Source organism: Rattus rattus, chromosome 9, assembly GCF_011064425.1.
Source record: "Rattus rattus isolate New Zealand chromosome 9, Rrattus_CSIRO_v1, whole genome shotgun sequence".
In the NCBI taxonomy this organism is placed as follows: Eukaryota; Metazoa; Chordata; class Mammalia; order Rodentia; family Muridae; genus Rattus; species Rattus rattus.
The window spans coordinates 17,021,937-17,036,135 of NC_046162.1; the positions used below are offsets into that span (position 1 = coordinate 17,021,937).

The 14,199-nt window shown below is 53.2% G+C and overlaps 1 protein-coding gene across 1 annotated transcript; it reads left to right on the plus strand.

Annotated features, from left to right (window-relative positions):
- Nucleotides 1-1,798: 1,798 nt before the first annotated feature.
- Ubald1 (UBA like domain containing 1) lies at nt 1,799-7,173 on the plus strand. The gene is made up of 3 exons (XM_032913253.1): nt 1,799-2,583; nt 5,546-5,605; nt 6,090-7,173. The coding sequence occupies exons 1-3, from the start codon at nt 2,464-2,466 to the stop codon at nt 6,438-6,440; spliced, it is 531 nt and encodes a 176-aa protein (XP_032769144.1). The 5' UTR covers nt 1,799-2,463; the 3' UTR covers nt 6,441-7,173.
- The last annotated feature ends 7,026 nt before the right edge of the window (nt 7,174-14,199 follow it).

Consider the following 14,199-nt stretch of genomic DNA (forward strand, 5'->3'; position numbering starts at 1 on the left):
TTTTCCTTCCCTGCCACTCCTGGGAAAAACAACCTAGGTCGGGTAACTTGGGAGCTGGGTGACCTATCCTTCTGTCAGCTCTATCTGTTCTGCCAGTGCAAGACCTGCACGGAGTAGCTGTTTCTGGGATAAGCAAGCCACTGAGGTGACTGGAAAAGGTAGGGGTGTGTGTGTGTGTGTGTTCCTACATCCATGAACAAAAGGTCCCCCAACCCAATACTCAGCTTCCTTTGCCAGAAAGATGCAGCTGGCTCACTGGATGCCTGTTCTTTTCTTTTAGCTCTAAATGTTGCCAGTTAAAGGATGAAATCTATCGTGAGCTCACTTAATTATAAAAATGAGGATCACACTCCCTAGAGTGGCCAACGCGGGATTCGAAAAAAGATGCATGCCAGGTCTTGAACACAGTAGTTCCAGGCCTTTTGCTAGGTCTGCCATGCTCATCCACCCAACACTGCACAGTGAGAAGAGTTCCCACACAAGAGAGGAACATGAAGAAACAGCGGTCAAAAATGCCATCCAAGTCTGTCTGGCTACCAACCTACCCACCTTCCTTCGGGCTGTGTTACAGTCACCATGGCAACAGTGGAACCCGAGCTGCTTCTTACTGTGATTTCCTTGTGTGTTGGCTTTGCCTACAACAACACACAAGCTCGGTGCTTCCTAGAGATAAAGGCACGTTCTCAGCAAGAGCAAAAAAAAATATTTTGATACTATTGCTTTGCAAAGAACAGTGCTGAGTGATCCCCCAAAAGGCAGCAAAGAGGCTGAAATCTTACTTTCCGTGAACAGATGGGAAAGATGCTTAAGAAAGAGAGACACGGGGTTGGGGATTTAGCTCAGTGGTAGAGCGCTTGCCTAGCAAGCTCAAGGCCCTGGGTTCGGTCGCCAGCTCCGAGAAAAAGAAAAAGAAAAAAGAAAAAAGAAAAGAAAGAAAGAGAGACACTCATTTGTCCCGCTGCTACCCATAAACTAAACTCCCAGCTCTAACTCAAGAGTCCTCCCAGTCTCCCCACCTCCTTCCTTCCGTACAATCCTGCCCAGGGGCCGAATTTCAGTACTTGCCCACCTACTTCCCATCTTCTTGCAGCCACCCGATGTGACAGTCCTTAGGAGTGAGGGGCTAGGAAGAACACCCGCTATTTCCTAGGTATCAACTGCGCCCCACACCTTTATGGCCTCAGTGGTCCTAGCAGGGAACAAGCGATCAGGTGTATTAAAACGACGTCTAAGTAGCCCGCAGTCTGCTCCCGCGGCCTGCGCTTACTTCCTTGGGGCAGGGTCAGTATAATGAATGCCCCATTTGCTCGAGTTTTCTGACCTAACGTCAAACCCCCGGTTGGTTCTATTCAGCAGGGGGTCAGGTCAAAGAAGCGGACGGCGAGGCCAGGGAGAGCAAAGAACCCAGCCAACGTTACTCAGCCGGGGGAAGAACGCCAACCTTCTTCCCCAGCTTCTGGGCGACTCTTCCGCTTCCGACCCGCCACTCTCCCACCCGCGACGTCAACCGGAAGCGGCGTGTGCGGGGCTGTAAACACAGCCTGCAACACTCCACACCCTGCTCCGACCCCGCCCCCACGCCACGTGATGCTCCCGCCCCCGCCGCCGCCTCATTGGGCCGCCAGCTTTGTTTACCTTATATGGCCAGGTCCTAACACCCCGTGGCGGCCCATTGGTACAGTCGCGGCCTCATTCAGGTGACGTCACCGGGACAGAAAGATGCAAATAAACCGGGGCATTATGGGACTGGCAGTCGTGGCCGCTTTCGTACGTGCTCCCCGCGGTCCTGTAGACTGCAGGCTGCTGGAACTTTTTCTTCTTTTGCGTGGGAAAGTGGAAGTCAAAAGGAAGGGGACTCCAAGGCTCCAGAGCAGGGGCAGTCTCTTTTTTTTTTTCCTAGACGCTCTTCCTGCAGGACAGGCCAAGAGTCAGGCAAGGATGCTTTGCCTTGCGTGCTCTGGAAGGCTTCCAGGAGGTGGTGATTTCTAGCAGCACCTTGAAAGGCAGATGCTCTGCTACACCGAACGTCTTCTAAGGCTGAGGACTTTAGGAGCCTTGCAGCCTAGGGCAGTGGAGTAGGACCAAAGCTTTCAGGGAGCCCCCTAAGAGTGTGCCTACTAATACTGTGATGCAAACCACAACAGAATACAGGACCCCCGGGGCCCAGTGATATGGCAAGCTTGTGCTGTGGTCCCTGGTCCCCAATTTCACATCTCAGCCTAGGGTAGGGGCTGCACTCCCCACTGAGATCAGCCAGGAAGAGGGCGTCCACGCTCCTCCCCGGTCCATTCGGCGGGGGCGTCGCGGACTACACATCCCAGCATGCTTCGCCGGCCGCCCGGTAGCAAGGCGCGGTGAGTCAGAGCGCACAGTAAATATTTGTATTAGCCGGGGCCGGCTCGCTAATGGTGGACGCGTGAGGCTAGCGCGCAGGGAGGCCGGAGCGGGCTGCGCGGCGGCGCCATGTCCGTGAACATGGACGAGCTCAAACACCAGGTCATGATCAACCAGTTCGTGCTGACGGCGGGCTGTGCGGCCGATCAGGCGAAGCAACTGCTGCAGGCGGCCCACTGGCAGTTTGAGGTGCGTAAGGGAACCAGGGACGGGCGCGGGCGGTGTGGACACGTGCCGGGGTGCGGGCTGCGGGTTTCACTGATCGCCAGGCCCGAGTCCCGGAAACCCAGCGATCTGGACCGGACACCTCCCCCCCACCCTCGGTCTCGGTAACGGCTGAGGACGAAGCAGCGGCCGCCTGTAAGATGCCCAGGGCCTGGCCGGAGGCGGAGTCGCTCGGAGTGAGCGGTCCTGGGGTCCGTGTGCCCGGGGGGCGGCTTTCGGCGTGTGCGCACACGTACATGTGGATTTGTATTTACGCACGCACCGCGCTTGGGCGTCAGCAGGGCACATCGAAGGTTGTGGGCATGTGGGCGCGTGTGCGGACTCGAAGCCTGGCACGAGTGCGTGTCTGATGTAGGATACCCTTGTGTCGTGTTTGTGTGCAGCGTGTACATAGGTGGTGGTTTGCTGATGGTGGCCATGCTGGGTATGGTGCGGTGTGTGCACACACACGGCATGGAGTGTATGGGTGGTGTGCAGGATCCTAAGAGCAAATTACGAGAATCTGTATATGTGTAGCCCACTCCAATGGTGTCACTGGGGCAAGATCCTTATAAAGGCCTGGGTATCCTCGGGCCTGACAAAGGAACTTGTGCCTTTGGGGTGATGTACTATATGGTTCACTAATTTTAGGGCATTTTAGACAGAAGATGGGAATGTCAGTCTGGCCCCCACCTACTCCCAGGTTTCTCTTGACCGGTAGAATAATGTGCCCAGTCTTTTGAGTTACTGGGATGCCTGTTTTCCTCTAACTCAAAACTCCACATTCACTCCTTGTGGGCATTTTAAGATGAGGCTAGAGGACTTGGAGCTGTGTCCCTTACAGGTGTGAGTCACAGCGAGAGCCAGTTTAGTAATCTGTGCCCAGTTGGAGACCCCAGAGCCTGGTTTCCCAATGGGAGCCGTCCCATTTTCTCTAGGAAGAGCCAGGAAGTGGAGACCGAGGCTTTGCTTCCTGGTGCAGGATCAGACCTCCCGAGCCCAGGAAGACAGTAGCCCCTCCAGCTCTGTAAACCCAAGCCTTTGCTCTCTTTGCCTAGTCCCTGCTAGACTTCCAAGCCAATGCCCCGACGCAGGAGAGGGGAGACATTCTTTCTTAGCCTCAGTTTCCCTACCCCTGGAGGTAGCAGTGTTTGTCAGCCTCTACGGTCTGAATGCTCTGCCCTCTAACCCCTCCCCCCTGCAGCTCCACCCCAGGAGCTCTGCAACAGTCTTAATCTGCCCTGTTGTCTCTGGGGTTGGATGTGGTAAAACTTGTAAAACCACATTCATGGCAGTTGCTGGAGCCGAGTGGCTGTGCTCGCAGGTCCTTGCCTGAGGCTGGGCAGGCAGGTGTCTCGTGGGAAATGGGTTGTGTGGAAGACTCAGCCCATCAGTGTGGGACAGGCTGGACGGAATGGACTGAAATATATGGCTACCAAGATTAGGGAAAACTGTCCTAGGAGGAGCAGGGACTTCCTGCAGCCTGGAAACAGACTGACATAGGTAGGTTCTCTGCCCTCTGGGCTTGCAGAGTCTCCTTGTCACTGTGCACAAAATGAAGAGTGGGCTGTGAGCTCCCCTTGACCTGAGGCATCTACCTAGGAGTGAGGGGTTCCTCATGGTTAGCCCTCCCCCACCCTCCTGCCAGAACCAGGCAGTGTTTCTGGGTCACATTCTCAGATTCAGGTGCTAATGGGGGCAGAGGCTGGGGGTGGGGGCCCCTCTCCATGGAGAACTCACAGTGCCCTTTGGAGGACAGGACCAGGTGTATCATGTTGGGGTCCTGGGCTAGAGCAGCAGCTGCCCCTGCCAGGGGGTCTTGAGTGACACAGGTTCATCCCCACTCCGCTGTTTGGGAACCTTGGTGTAGGGTGTCTCCAGCAGGGTATGCCCAGAATAATTCATTTGAATATATTTGAAGAGAAAAAAAAAAAGAGCAAGCCCAGTAGTCAGACTGGGTTTCTGGTGTGAAGTCAGAGGGGCTCAAAGTCCTGCTGGCTTTCCTGGACTCCCCCTGGCTCTTGGTTAGGTAGAGAAGTGGTTAGAGGCTGGAGCCTAGCAGGCTCCAGAGGACCCCTCACCCACTTGACAGCTGTCCTCACCCAGCACTTTCACAACAGCATCCAGTTTCCTCTTGTCCTGAATCGGGCCAAGGCAGGACATGGTCAATACAGACACTATCCTTTGGGTTCCCTGAGGCCACCTTCCCTAGTGACCATGCTTTTCACCCTGAGTCCTCTTTCACCACACTCTTTGGCCAGTCCTGAGTATTTGCCTAGAGTCCCAGTCCAGGGTTCTGTTCCTGTTCTCACCTCATGCTGGCCAAGGGTCTTGTCACTCATCCTCAGTTCTCCTTCGGTAAGAGGGAGGACACCAATTCCAGCCTCTAGGTTTGATGGTGTGTCCTTGCTTTGATAGAGCTGTGCTTGGTGAGGCTGTAGCTTGGAACAACAGGTGGTTAGGGAGTTGTCCCATAAGCTGTCAGGGGAGCAGTCTTCAGTTTTGTTAGGGGTTCAGTTTCTGGGTCACCCTTAGCTGTCCATGTTAGGGACATCCCTCCAGAGACAGAAGTTATGCTAAGAAGTTTCTACCCTCTCCACCGAGACTCACTCTTTGAGAGTCCCCTGGTTCATATATGATACAGAGACTCAGAGAAGAGTGGAGATTTGTGCTCCCCTCCCCCCACTGGGGTGAAAGACCCAGGCCACAATAGAGTCCAGAAAAGCCACAGTGACAATGCTAGGGTGTGGGGTGAGGGTTCATTAGGCCACAGCCACCCGACTGGTGGGAAGCACAATGTTGTGTCTTCACTGCCTGTCCATCCTGCGGGGAGTTCCACGAGACCTCCTCATGTGGTCACCGACACACTGCTGGACCTCAGTTCACCCTGTCCCAGTGGGATGGGTGGACAGGTCGTAGAGGGTAAGCACAGCCTTTCTCCCTGCAGACAGCCCTCAGCGCCTTTTTCCAGGAGACCAACATCCCCTACAGCCACCACCACCAGATGGTAAGTGTCCCCTGGAGACCCAAAAGTGGCAACACTGGTGGCTCCCAGCCCGGGTAGGGGGAGGCTGAGCTTACTGGCTACACCTAATGAAACCTCAGGTGGAAGAGGGTGGGCGCTGGAATGAAGGCATTCTTCACATGAGGTAGGAGTGTGGGCAGCCTGGGCCCTGCAGAACCTGGAGAACACTGGCTCTTGGAGCTCCGCTCCCGCCAGGCAGTCTGCCAGGGCTGCCATACTGACCACGGGCTGGAAAGCCTCAGAGCCAAGGCAGCAGGCACTGTGCCAGGTGGTATGGTCTCCATGAAGCCCGACTAACCCATCTTTCTAGATGCCTTTTCCTGTGAACCTGGGTGGTGGGCCAGCTGGGGCCATATGCAACCCAAGTAACTCCCAGTAACTTCTGGGCATGTCTCCTTTTTAGAGACAGCAAAGGCCCCACCAGGACAGGGTGCTCAATCCTCCGTCTGTGCTTTCTCCCCCACAGATGTGCACTCCCGCCAACACCCCTGCCACGCCCCCCAACTTCCCTGATGCCCTCACCATGTTCTCCCGTCTCAAGGCCTCTGAAAGCTTCCACGGTGGTGGCAGCAGCGGCAGCCCAATGGCCACGTCGGCCACGTCACCCCCACCGCACTTCCCCCATGCCACTGGCAGCTTTGCAACACCCAGCTGGCCAACTGCAGCCTCGCCCCCAGGAGGCCCACAGCACCACCAGCCGCAGCCGCCCCTGTGGACTCCGGCACCCCCTTCCCCGACTTCAGACTGGCCTCCCCTGGCTCCCCAACAGGCCACCTCAGAACCAAGGGCCCACCCTGCCATGGAGGCAGAGAGATAAGGGAGGCCCCTCCCCCCTCCCGGAGGCCAGAACCCCGTGGGGTGGGGGAGAGGATGTCTCCGTGGGCCCCTTCACCCCTCCTCTGTCTGCACCCCTAAACCCCAGAGCCCTGGAGGGGAGAGACTGGACTCTAGCCAGGCAGTCTTGTGCCAGCACTCAGCTGCACGCACGCAAGTTCACAGCACAGGCACCCCCAGCTCGCATGGATCTGACTCAAAGTGGCTTGGGTGCCTAGTGGGCAGCACCTTGGAGACCAAGCAGCCATCCCAACGAAGACTTACCTGCCTGGCCCCACCACCTGGAGTGTTTCAGAGAATCACTTGGTGGCAGACACATGGCTGACTCCTGTCTTGGGGCCAGTAGGCCTAGATCCCTACCCTTGGGAATGCAGAGCCTTCTCCGCATGTGTGCGTGTAGCTGTGTCTTATGTATTTATACGTATGTCGCTCTTCAAAAGCAACCTAGTTTATGGGGCAGCTGGACTTTGCATGTTAGAGTGAGCCCCAAGCCCCTTGGCCCGCCACCCTGTTGTTTGAAGGGCCCTGCCTCACTCCACCTCCTTATCTGCCAGCATTGCTGTTTCCTGCAAAGGATTATGGGAAACTCCAGGACTCTTCTACCCAGCCCCTGCCTGCAAGGGTTCCCTGCATGCCTGTTTCCCAGAGCCCAGGGGTACCTGGTCCCCATTTCCTACCCCTCTTTTAACAAAAGAGAAAAGAATTCCAAACCACCACCAGGCTCTGTAGTCTTGCCTCGTATGTGCTGGGTGTTGCTGGCTGGCTCTGGAAGGGGGTGCTGAGCTGAATAAGCCACCCCATTCTCTCTAGCTCCACACCCTCCTGTCTCTGACTGTCCTGTCTATGTGCTCTGAAATCATCTTGCCTACCAGAGCCTATCTCTGCCAAGTTCTCTAGCATTTGTTCCCAGAATCTCGCCTCTTACTTGACCCCTTTTCTGATGAAGTGAAGGGGTTTTAGTCCTGCTGCCTGGGCTCACATGGATCCACTTGGACCTTTAGCCTAGCCACCAACTGCAGGGTCTGGTGAGCTCCCTTACCAACCTGGATGCCTCTCTGGAGGGAGAGAATGAGGCAGGAGGAAGGTAGGTGTGTTTGGCCTGAGTCTTACAGCTTCCCTACTCAGGGATGGTAGAAAACTGTTCCTAGGGATCCTAGGGCCGCCCGCTGTGAAGGGTGGCCTGTGGGCTCTATATATGATGCAGTGCATGGCCTAATGCCAGTTTTTAAATGCCCAGCAGCCACTAGGTGGCCTGTGGTGGACCATACCGACCCTGCTTAAAATAGTTTGTCATGGCAAAGTGGAAACCATCACCCTAGAACTTGGTTCGTACATGAAATTAGTGTACAGCCACACCCCAAGTCAGAATACAAGGTATAAGAGTGAAAGTACACAGTGAAGCTTATTCCCCGACCCCCAACAAGGTTTCTCTGTGTAGTTCCTGTCCTGGAACTCACTGTGGACCAGGTTGACCTCAAACTCAGAGATCCACTTGGCTCTGCCTCCCGAGTGCTACGATTAAAGGTGTGTACTACCACCTGGCTGAGTTTTGAGACATATGCTTGAGATAGCCGCCACCGAGCCTAGCTGTTTGAAAAGACTCCTGAGAGTTGGGCCTGGGGATCTCAAGTGGTTGCACACATGAAGGCAGAGGGACTTTTTGTCTTTATCACTGTGAACATCTAGGTATATAGTGTTGTTTTGGTTTTTTTTTAAGATTTATTCATTTATTATATATAAGTACACTGTCGCTGTCTTCACACACTCCAGAAGAGGGCATCAGATCCCATTACAGATGGTTGTGAGCCACCATGTGGTTGCTGGGAATTGAACTCAGGACCTCTGGAAAAGGAGTAGTCGAGTGCTCTTAACTGCTGAGCCATCTCTCCAGCCCTATAGTGTCCTTAAAGTGAGAGCTATCCTATGTACAGTGTGATGCCCAGTGTTCTGAAGCCTGCCCAAAAGATCGGGTAGCACCCATCCCCACTGTGGTGATCAAACCCCACTGTAGACACCGCTGACATCTCCTTTGGAGATGGCCATTGCTAGTCACATGGTTCCCATGCCTAGGTGCCCAGCCTAAACAGAGCCCAGGTCTCCAAACCCGTCTACATCAGTGCTGGGAAGAGTAGCAGGTAAATAACAATGACCCCTCTGCCTAAGCCATTGGTTTACACTTGGGAAAGGTGAGCTTTTTGCTGTGTCAATTCTCCTAAAAAGCTGTTACCAAAAATATACAGCTCCCCCTGCCAGGTGGCTCTGGTGTAGCAGCTAAGCACACAGCCACCAGTCTCCTGATCTCCAGACGTGCAGAAGGCTAAGAGTATTTTGAGTGCTGTGGGTGGTTTTGTTTTGAAGCAGGGTCTTACTGTGCGGTTCAGGCTAGCCTTGAACTCCCCTCCTAAAGGCTAGGATCACAGGTTTGAGTCCTTTTAATTGTTTTTAAGTACTTGCCAAACATCCTGGATTCCAGCCTAGTAAGAACTTCCTGTGATGAGCGTCCGTCCTAGGTACTTGAGTTTGTAAGATGCTGGAGCCCTGCTGGTAGGACACTGGGCTGGAACCCTGGTCTGAGCTGGTCTGAACAACTCAAGAGTGTCAGGACTAACTTGGGTGAGTCAGATGTGGCTGGTGATGAAGCTCTGGACCCTCTTAACCCCCCACCAGGAAGCTGAGAAGCACAAAGATAAACAACGATGTGCTCAGAGGTTGTTGGGTAAAGCAAAGGAGTGAAGTTCTAGAACAAACCTTGTAAGCCATCCTGAGCAGTGCTTCATCTCAAATACTTCCTCAGAGCAGCCTGAGCAACCACAGAAAGCCAGCTCATGGGCTTAGCATGAGGCTGAGTTTGCAGCGAGCTTGCCTAGCACATAGGAGGCCCTGGTTGTGATCCCTGGCACTGCATAAACCGGTCAGGCTCGAGAACATACAGTTGTAGTCTCTCAACTGTAGAATGTGGAGGCAGGCGGGCAGAAGCTCAAGGTCATCCTCAGCTATATATTTAGTTGAAAGCAAGCCTGAGATACAGGAGACCTGTCTCAGAATATCCACAAACAGCCTGTTAGAGTTGATCATGTCCAACATGCCCAAATGACTGGTGTCCAAGTGATGTTTCACAATCCCAATCTTCTAAAATTCCATTTGCATCTATGAAGTTGCTTTAAAGAGTGTGTCCGATTCCTAAAGGACATTGTGACATACAGAAATAAGGGAAAACATGGCTTTGACAGGTGGTGGCTGTACCCTCCCTCAGTCGGGAGGAAGACAGTTACCTCAGGGGCTTACAGACCTGTCACATGCTCACACTGTTACCTGGTTTGCTAACTGTGTCAAGTGTTTTAAAGTCAAGAGGTTTGATGTAAAATCTTCACTTCTGACTTACCTTGGAAAACCCACAGGTGGCAGGAGCTGGCTGTCACACTAGGGACACGGCCTGGCCCACTTCTGCCAGGTTGGTCCCTCCATTTCATTGGCTAATAGGTAGCTACTGTCCTGAGATCAGCCAGCCTCTGACAGGCACCTTGCTTTTCACTCAGAGCAACTACAGAACAGTCTGCCTCAGGTGGGCGGAGGACACCAGCTGATGAACACAAGTCTTAGCTCCTTTCTGTAGCTGACAGGGCTCCTTCAAACAACCTTGAGGAGTGAGACTTGTTCTTTGAGAATCTCAGATGTGGGGCCACACCCAAGACTGCTCAGTCTCCCCAGGGTCTGTCAAGTGGCCCAGCCAGAGTTCTCTGAGCACACATCATGACCAACCCAGAGAACCACACTGTCCCCAGTGCTGGTTCCAGTCCTAAACGTCTCTAAGAGGCTTTTTCACAGCAGTCCCTGCCCAGCAGAAGACAGATGAACCCTTTGGCTGGGGTCTCCTGGTTTGGAGAGGCCTCCTGGGTTGACTAAAATGAAGATCTTTTGATGGAATGCAGTTCCAGTCCCTGTATTTGGAAAGGTGTCAGTGTGTGCTTAATGCATGTATTTAGGAAAATATGTACCTCAAATGAGCCTTGAAAGCTGGTGTTTTGTGGTGGGGGCGGTGAGTTCTCGAGATAGACAAGGTGGAGCTGGCCCAAGAAGGCAGAGCCACGTCTGTGACCGCATACAAGGTGTTGGAGGACCAGCAGCAGAAGTCCTGCTCTGCTCACCGGGGAGGTAACCGTGACCTCAGCTGTGGTCATTTTCTCCAGACCCCGATAAAGCACGGTTGGTGGGACTGGTGGGATGAGGGAAACTTCTCTGGTAGGTAGTGTGAATTGGGAGGGACTGCCTAGAGCCAGCCAACCCCAGGTTGTGTTGGGGTGAGCACTCTGTGGGAAAGGCTCTTTCTTCCACACAGGAGCCTCCACCCTGCGCTCTTAGCCTGAAGCACTGGCGGAGGCTTTCTAATGCAGACATCAGCTTTGTCAGTAGTTTATACCTTAGGCTAATGAATTTGTGGTCTTAGGCATGGAGAAAGTCCGTGATCATTCATTTATGGCAATCCGGTGGTCACTGAGCAACGTCGGCCCTGCTTCAATAGCACACCCGGGTGACCTCTGCAGAAGACACCCCCTTTTGTGCTGCCTGCCCCCTGTGCAGTTCAAATCACTCCCCCCACCGTACCACCATCTCAGTCTTGGTTGGTTAATTCTTTTTTATGTGATTGAATGTTTTGCCTGCATGTATAGATGTGCACCATGAGCATGTCTAGAGGCCAGAAGAGGGTTTCAGTTCCCCCGGAACTAGAGTTCATGTGTGGGCGCTGAGAATCAACCCTCTTGACCAGCCTGCCTGTGCTTTTAACCATTGAGGCACCTCTCCAGTCCCTCTTGTTTTTTTGAGACAGAGTCTCAAAAACTTCTTGTAGCCAAGGCTGACCTTTACCTTCTAATACTCCGGCCTCTGCTCCATGAGTACAAACATCACAGGTGTGTACAACCGTCCCTGGCCACCACCTTAATCTTAAAACACAAATGCTGACATCCTGAGATGCCCTATGCCAATTGATTAATCAAGACAGTGGGCCACCCTGCCCTGCCCCTTCATCCAGTCTGATCTTGCAGCTACTCCTAATCCAGATATTATGAGCCCCGTGTAGAGGAAAAGTCTCGGACAGGCCTGGGATGGGGTTCTACTGCTTTGGGTGGTTCCCCCATTGTGGGGTCAACCACATTCCTAGCAACTGCCTGCTCCCAGCCTCCAACCTGCAGGCCTTTAACTTTTGGACCAGACCTGTCTTTGAAGTTGCGCTCCCGACAACTTATTCTGTAGTGGAAGGATGGACGTTAGCCTGCAGGACTGACGACTCATCTTCAGTCCCTGGGCCGTAGGATCCAGCTCAAGTGTTGACCACTGAGGTTCTTCAACCTGCAGAGGAACCTCCGAAATGACCATCCAGGGGTTAGACATGAGTTTTCGAGGGAGAGTAGGCCCTCTTTGAGGACCAGCAAAGACTCTTGGGTGTCCATATGCCAGGGACACATGCACAGGCATAGCCCAGACCCCACCTCCCCAGCAAATCTGTAGCAGAGGAGGGGGTAGCACAGTGCCCAACGGTTATGACCATCTGCACGAGTCAGAGCTGTGTGACCCTGAGCCCATGGAGTCCCCAGGATCTGTGAAACAGCTCGGGAAATGTGGCTGTTTGGAGCGAACAGCTTTTGAGTCTGCAGACTTCTCATATTCTAGATGGGGGCACTGGGAGGCTGGGCCTCACGGTCAGTGACCAGAGGAGGGGCCACCAAGGCCCACCCATGTGGAAGAGGACAAGGCCTCTACCTACAGATGGCTCCGGGACAAGCCGTTCATTTGAAGTCCAAAAGGAATCAGATTTTATTCTGGCCAGAGAATGCTAAAAATATGTATCTATGGTATGGGGTTGGGGTCTCCAGGCAAAGATAAGTGAGTCACCTGTGTTGGGACTGACCCAGCCTGATTTGGACACCTTTGTAAAAAGAAAAGGTGAGTTGGCTGGAGGGGTGGCCTCAGGCAACAAGCTGGTACTGACAAGAGGACACAGGGAGCTTTGGAAACAGATAAGCATATAGCACCCCTACACACGGATGGCCTCCCAAGCCAAGGGTTTCTTTCCTTCACACCAAGATCCCCTCCTCCAGCTCTCTAGGAAGTGCCAGACCTCCATCACCACCTCAGCTCCCCACTCAGCAAGAACTCTCTGAGGTGGGGCAGGAGCCATGACTGGAACCTGTGCTCAGGAGAGGTATATGTGTGTGAAGTGGGGTGGGACTCTCTCAGCAGCAGAAAAGGGGGAAGGGAGGAGACAAAGGAGGACTGTGAGGGAGTAAAATTAAGAGGAGCAAGGAACAGGCAGGGGGATAGCCCAGCTTGAGTGTCCAGGGGAGTGGCTACACTTGCACCCCACCTCACATCCCAAGGCTAGTCACTAACTGCCAAGAGAATGGACCTCAGGGTGCTGTTCTTCCACAAGTACATGGGCTGTGAACCTGCTGGGATGGGAATAGATTTGGAATGCCCCACCTTGGAAGGCACCTGCAGTCCTAGACGACACCAAGGTGCTATACCAGTCTGTAGACTAGTTGAGACATAGAAATAATTAAATGGTTAATCGATTAAAAAATGGGCAGTGTAGCTAGAGTACGTGCCAAACATGCCAGAGACCTTGATTTGATTCTCAGCCCTGCAGAAGTAACAGCTGCACAGGCCTGTAACCCATGTCGGGGTGGCAGACACTGAAGTGTCAGGTCAAGGTCATTCTTCAGCTACAGCCTGAGGTCTAAGTCATCCCAGAATACACAGGGCCCAATCTCAGAAATAGAACCAAAGAAATAGCTCAAAAAGCAGAGTGTCTGTTGCATAAACATGAAGACCTGAGTTCAAGTCTCTAGAACCCAGGTAAGGAGCTGGGTGTGGTCTCTGTAACCCCAATACTGGAGAGTAGAGGGCAGAGACAGGAGGGGCTATGGCTTACTGGCCAACAGCTTAGCAGTACCATGTTCTGTGAGAGACCCTGTCTCAGGGGAATACGGTAGATGGTGATACAGCAGGACACTCAATGTCTTTAGTGGCCTCTGTACATGCACAGGGACACACTCCACATACACACGAGCTTACACTATAGCACATCCTCTCTCTCACACACAATTCAATTCACAATAATGGTCACTGGTAGAAATGATCACAGGAAATAAAAATAATGCATGGTGACATTTGCTTCCCATGGGAAAACTAATGGCCTCTAAGAAAGATTCAAGGAAGAAGCCAATCCTAAGGATGCCTTAAGCCAAATACCAAAGAGAGGGGTTTCTGTTTCTGTTGTTTGACAGGGTCTCATGCATCCCAGGCTGGCCGTGAACTCACTGTGTGACTGAGTGTGATCTTGGCTCAGCCGTCCTTCCATTAGCACTGAAGTGCTTATATTATCAGTGTATGCTAGAGGGTCATTCTCAGGGCTGTGACACCAGGCAAGCACCCTGCCAACCCAAAGGGGATTGTTTTACAACTGCTTTGTGCTTAAATTCCGTTGACTCTGTAAAAACTTCACTCAGAAGCTCTGTTATCCATGAAAAACATTGGCTAGGAACGACTGTGTTTTGTATTTCAGATACACAGTTAAACACTGAGTCAACATGGGTCCCTTATGCAGACCCTCCCCCCCCCCCATCCAGGATCCCCGCACCCTTTCCTGGATCTGTTCCAGGGCTCCGGGTCTCTTTCTTTGAACAAAGGGGACCCCTCCCCTTATAGTAGTTGGGTCACAGGCATGGGTCTCACGGGTTGGTGTG

Bases quoted from the DNA above. Each gene is read 5' to 3' on its own strand.
- Ubald1 (XM_032913253.1), top strand. From the start codon at position 2,464: ATGTCCGTGAACATGGACGAGCTCAAACACCAGGTCATGATCAACCAG. The intron at 2,584-5,545 runs GTGCGTAAGGGA...TTCTCCCTGCAG, and splicing joins CGGCCCACTGGCAGTTTGAG to ACAGCCCTCAGCGCCTTTTT. The intron at 5,606-6,089 runs GTAAGTGTCCCC...TCTCCCCCACAG, and splicing joins ACAGCCACCACCACCAGATG to ATGTGCACTCCCGCCAACAC.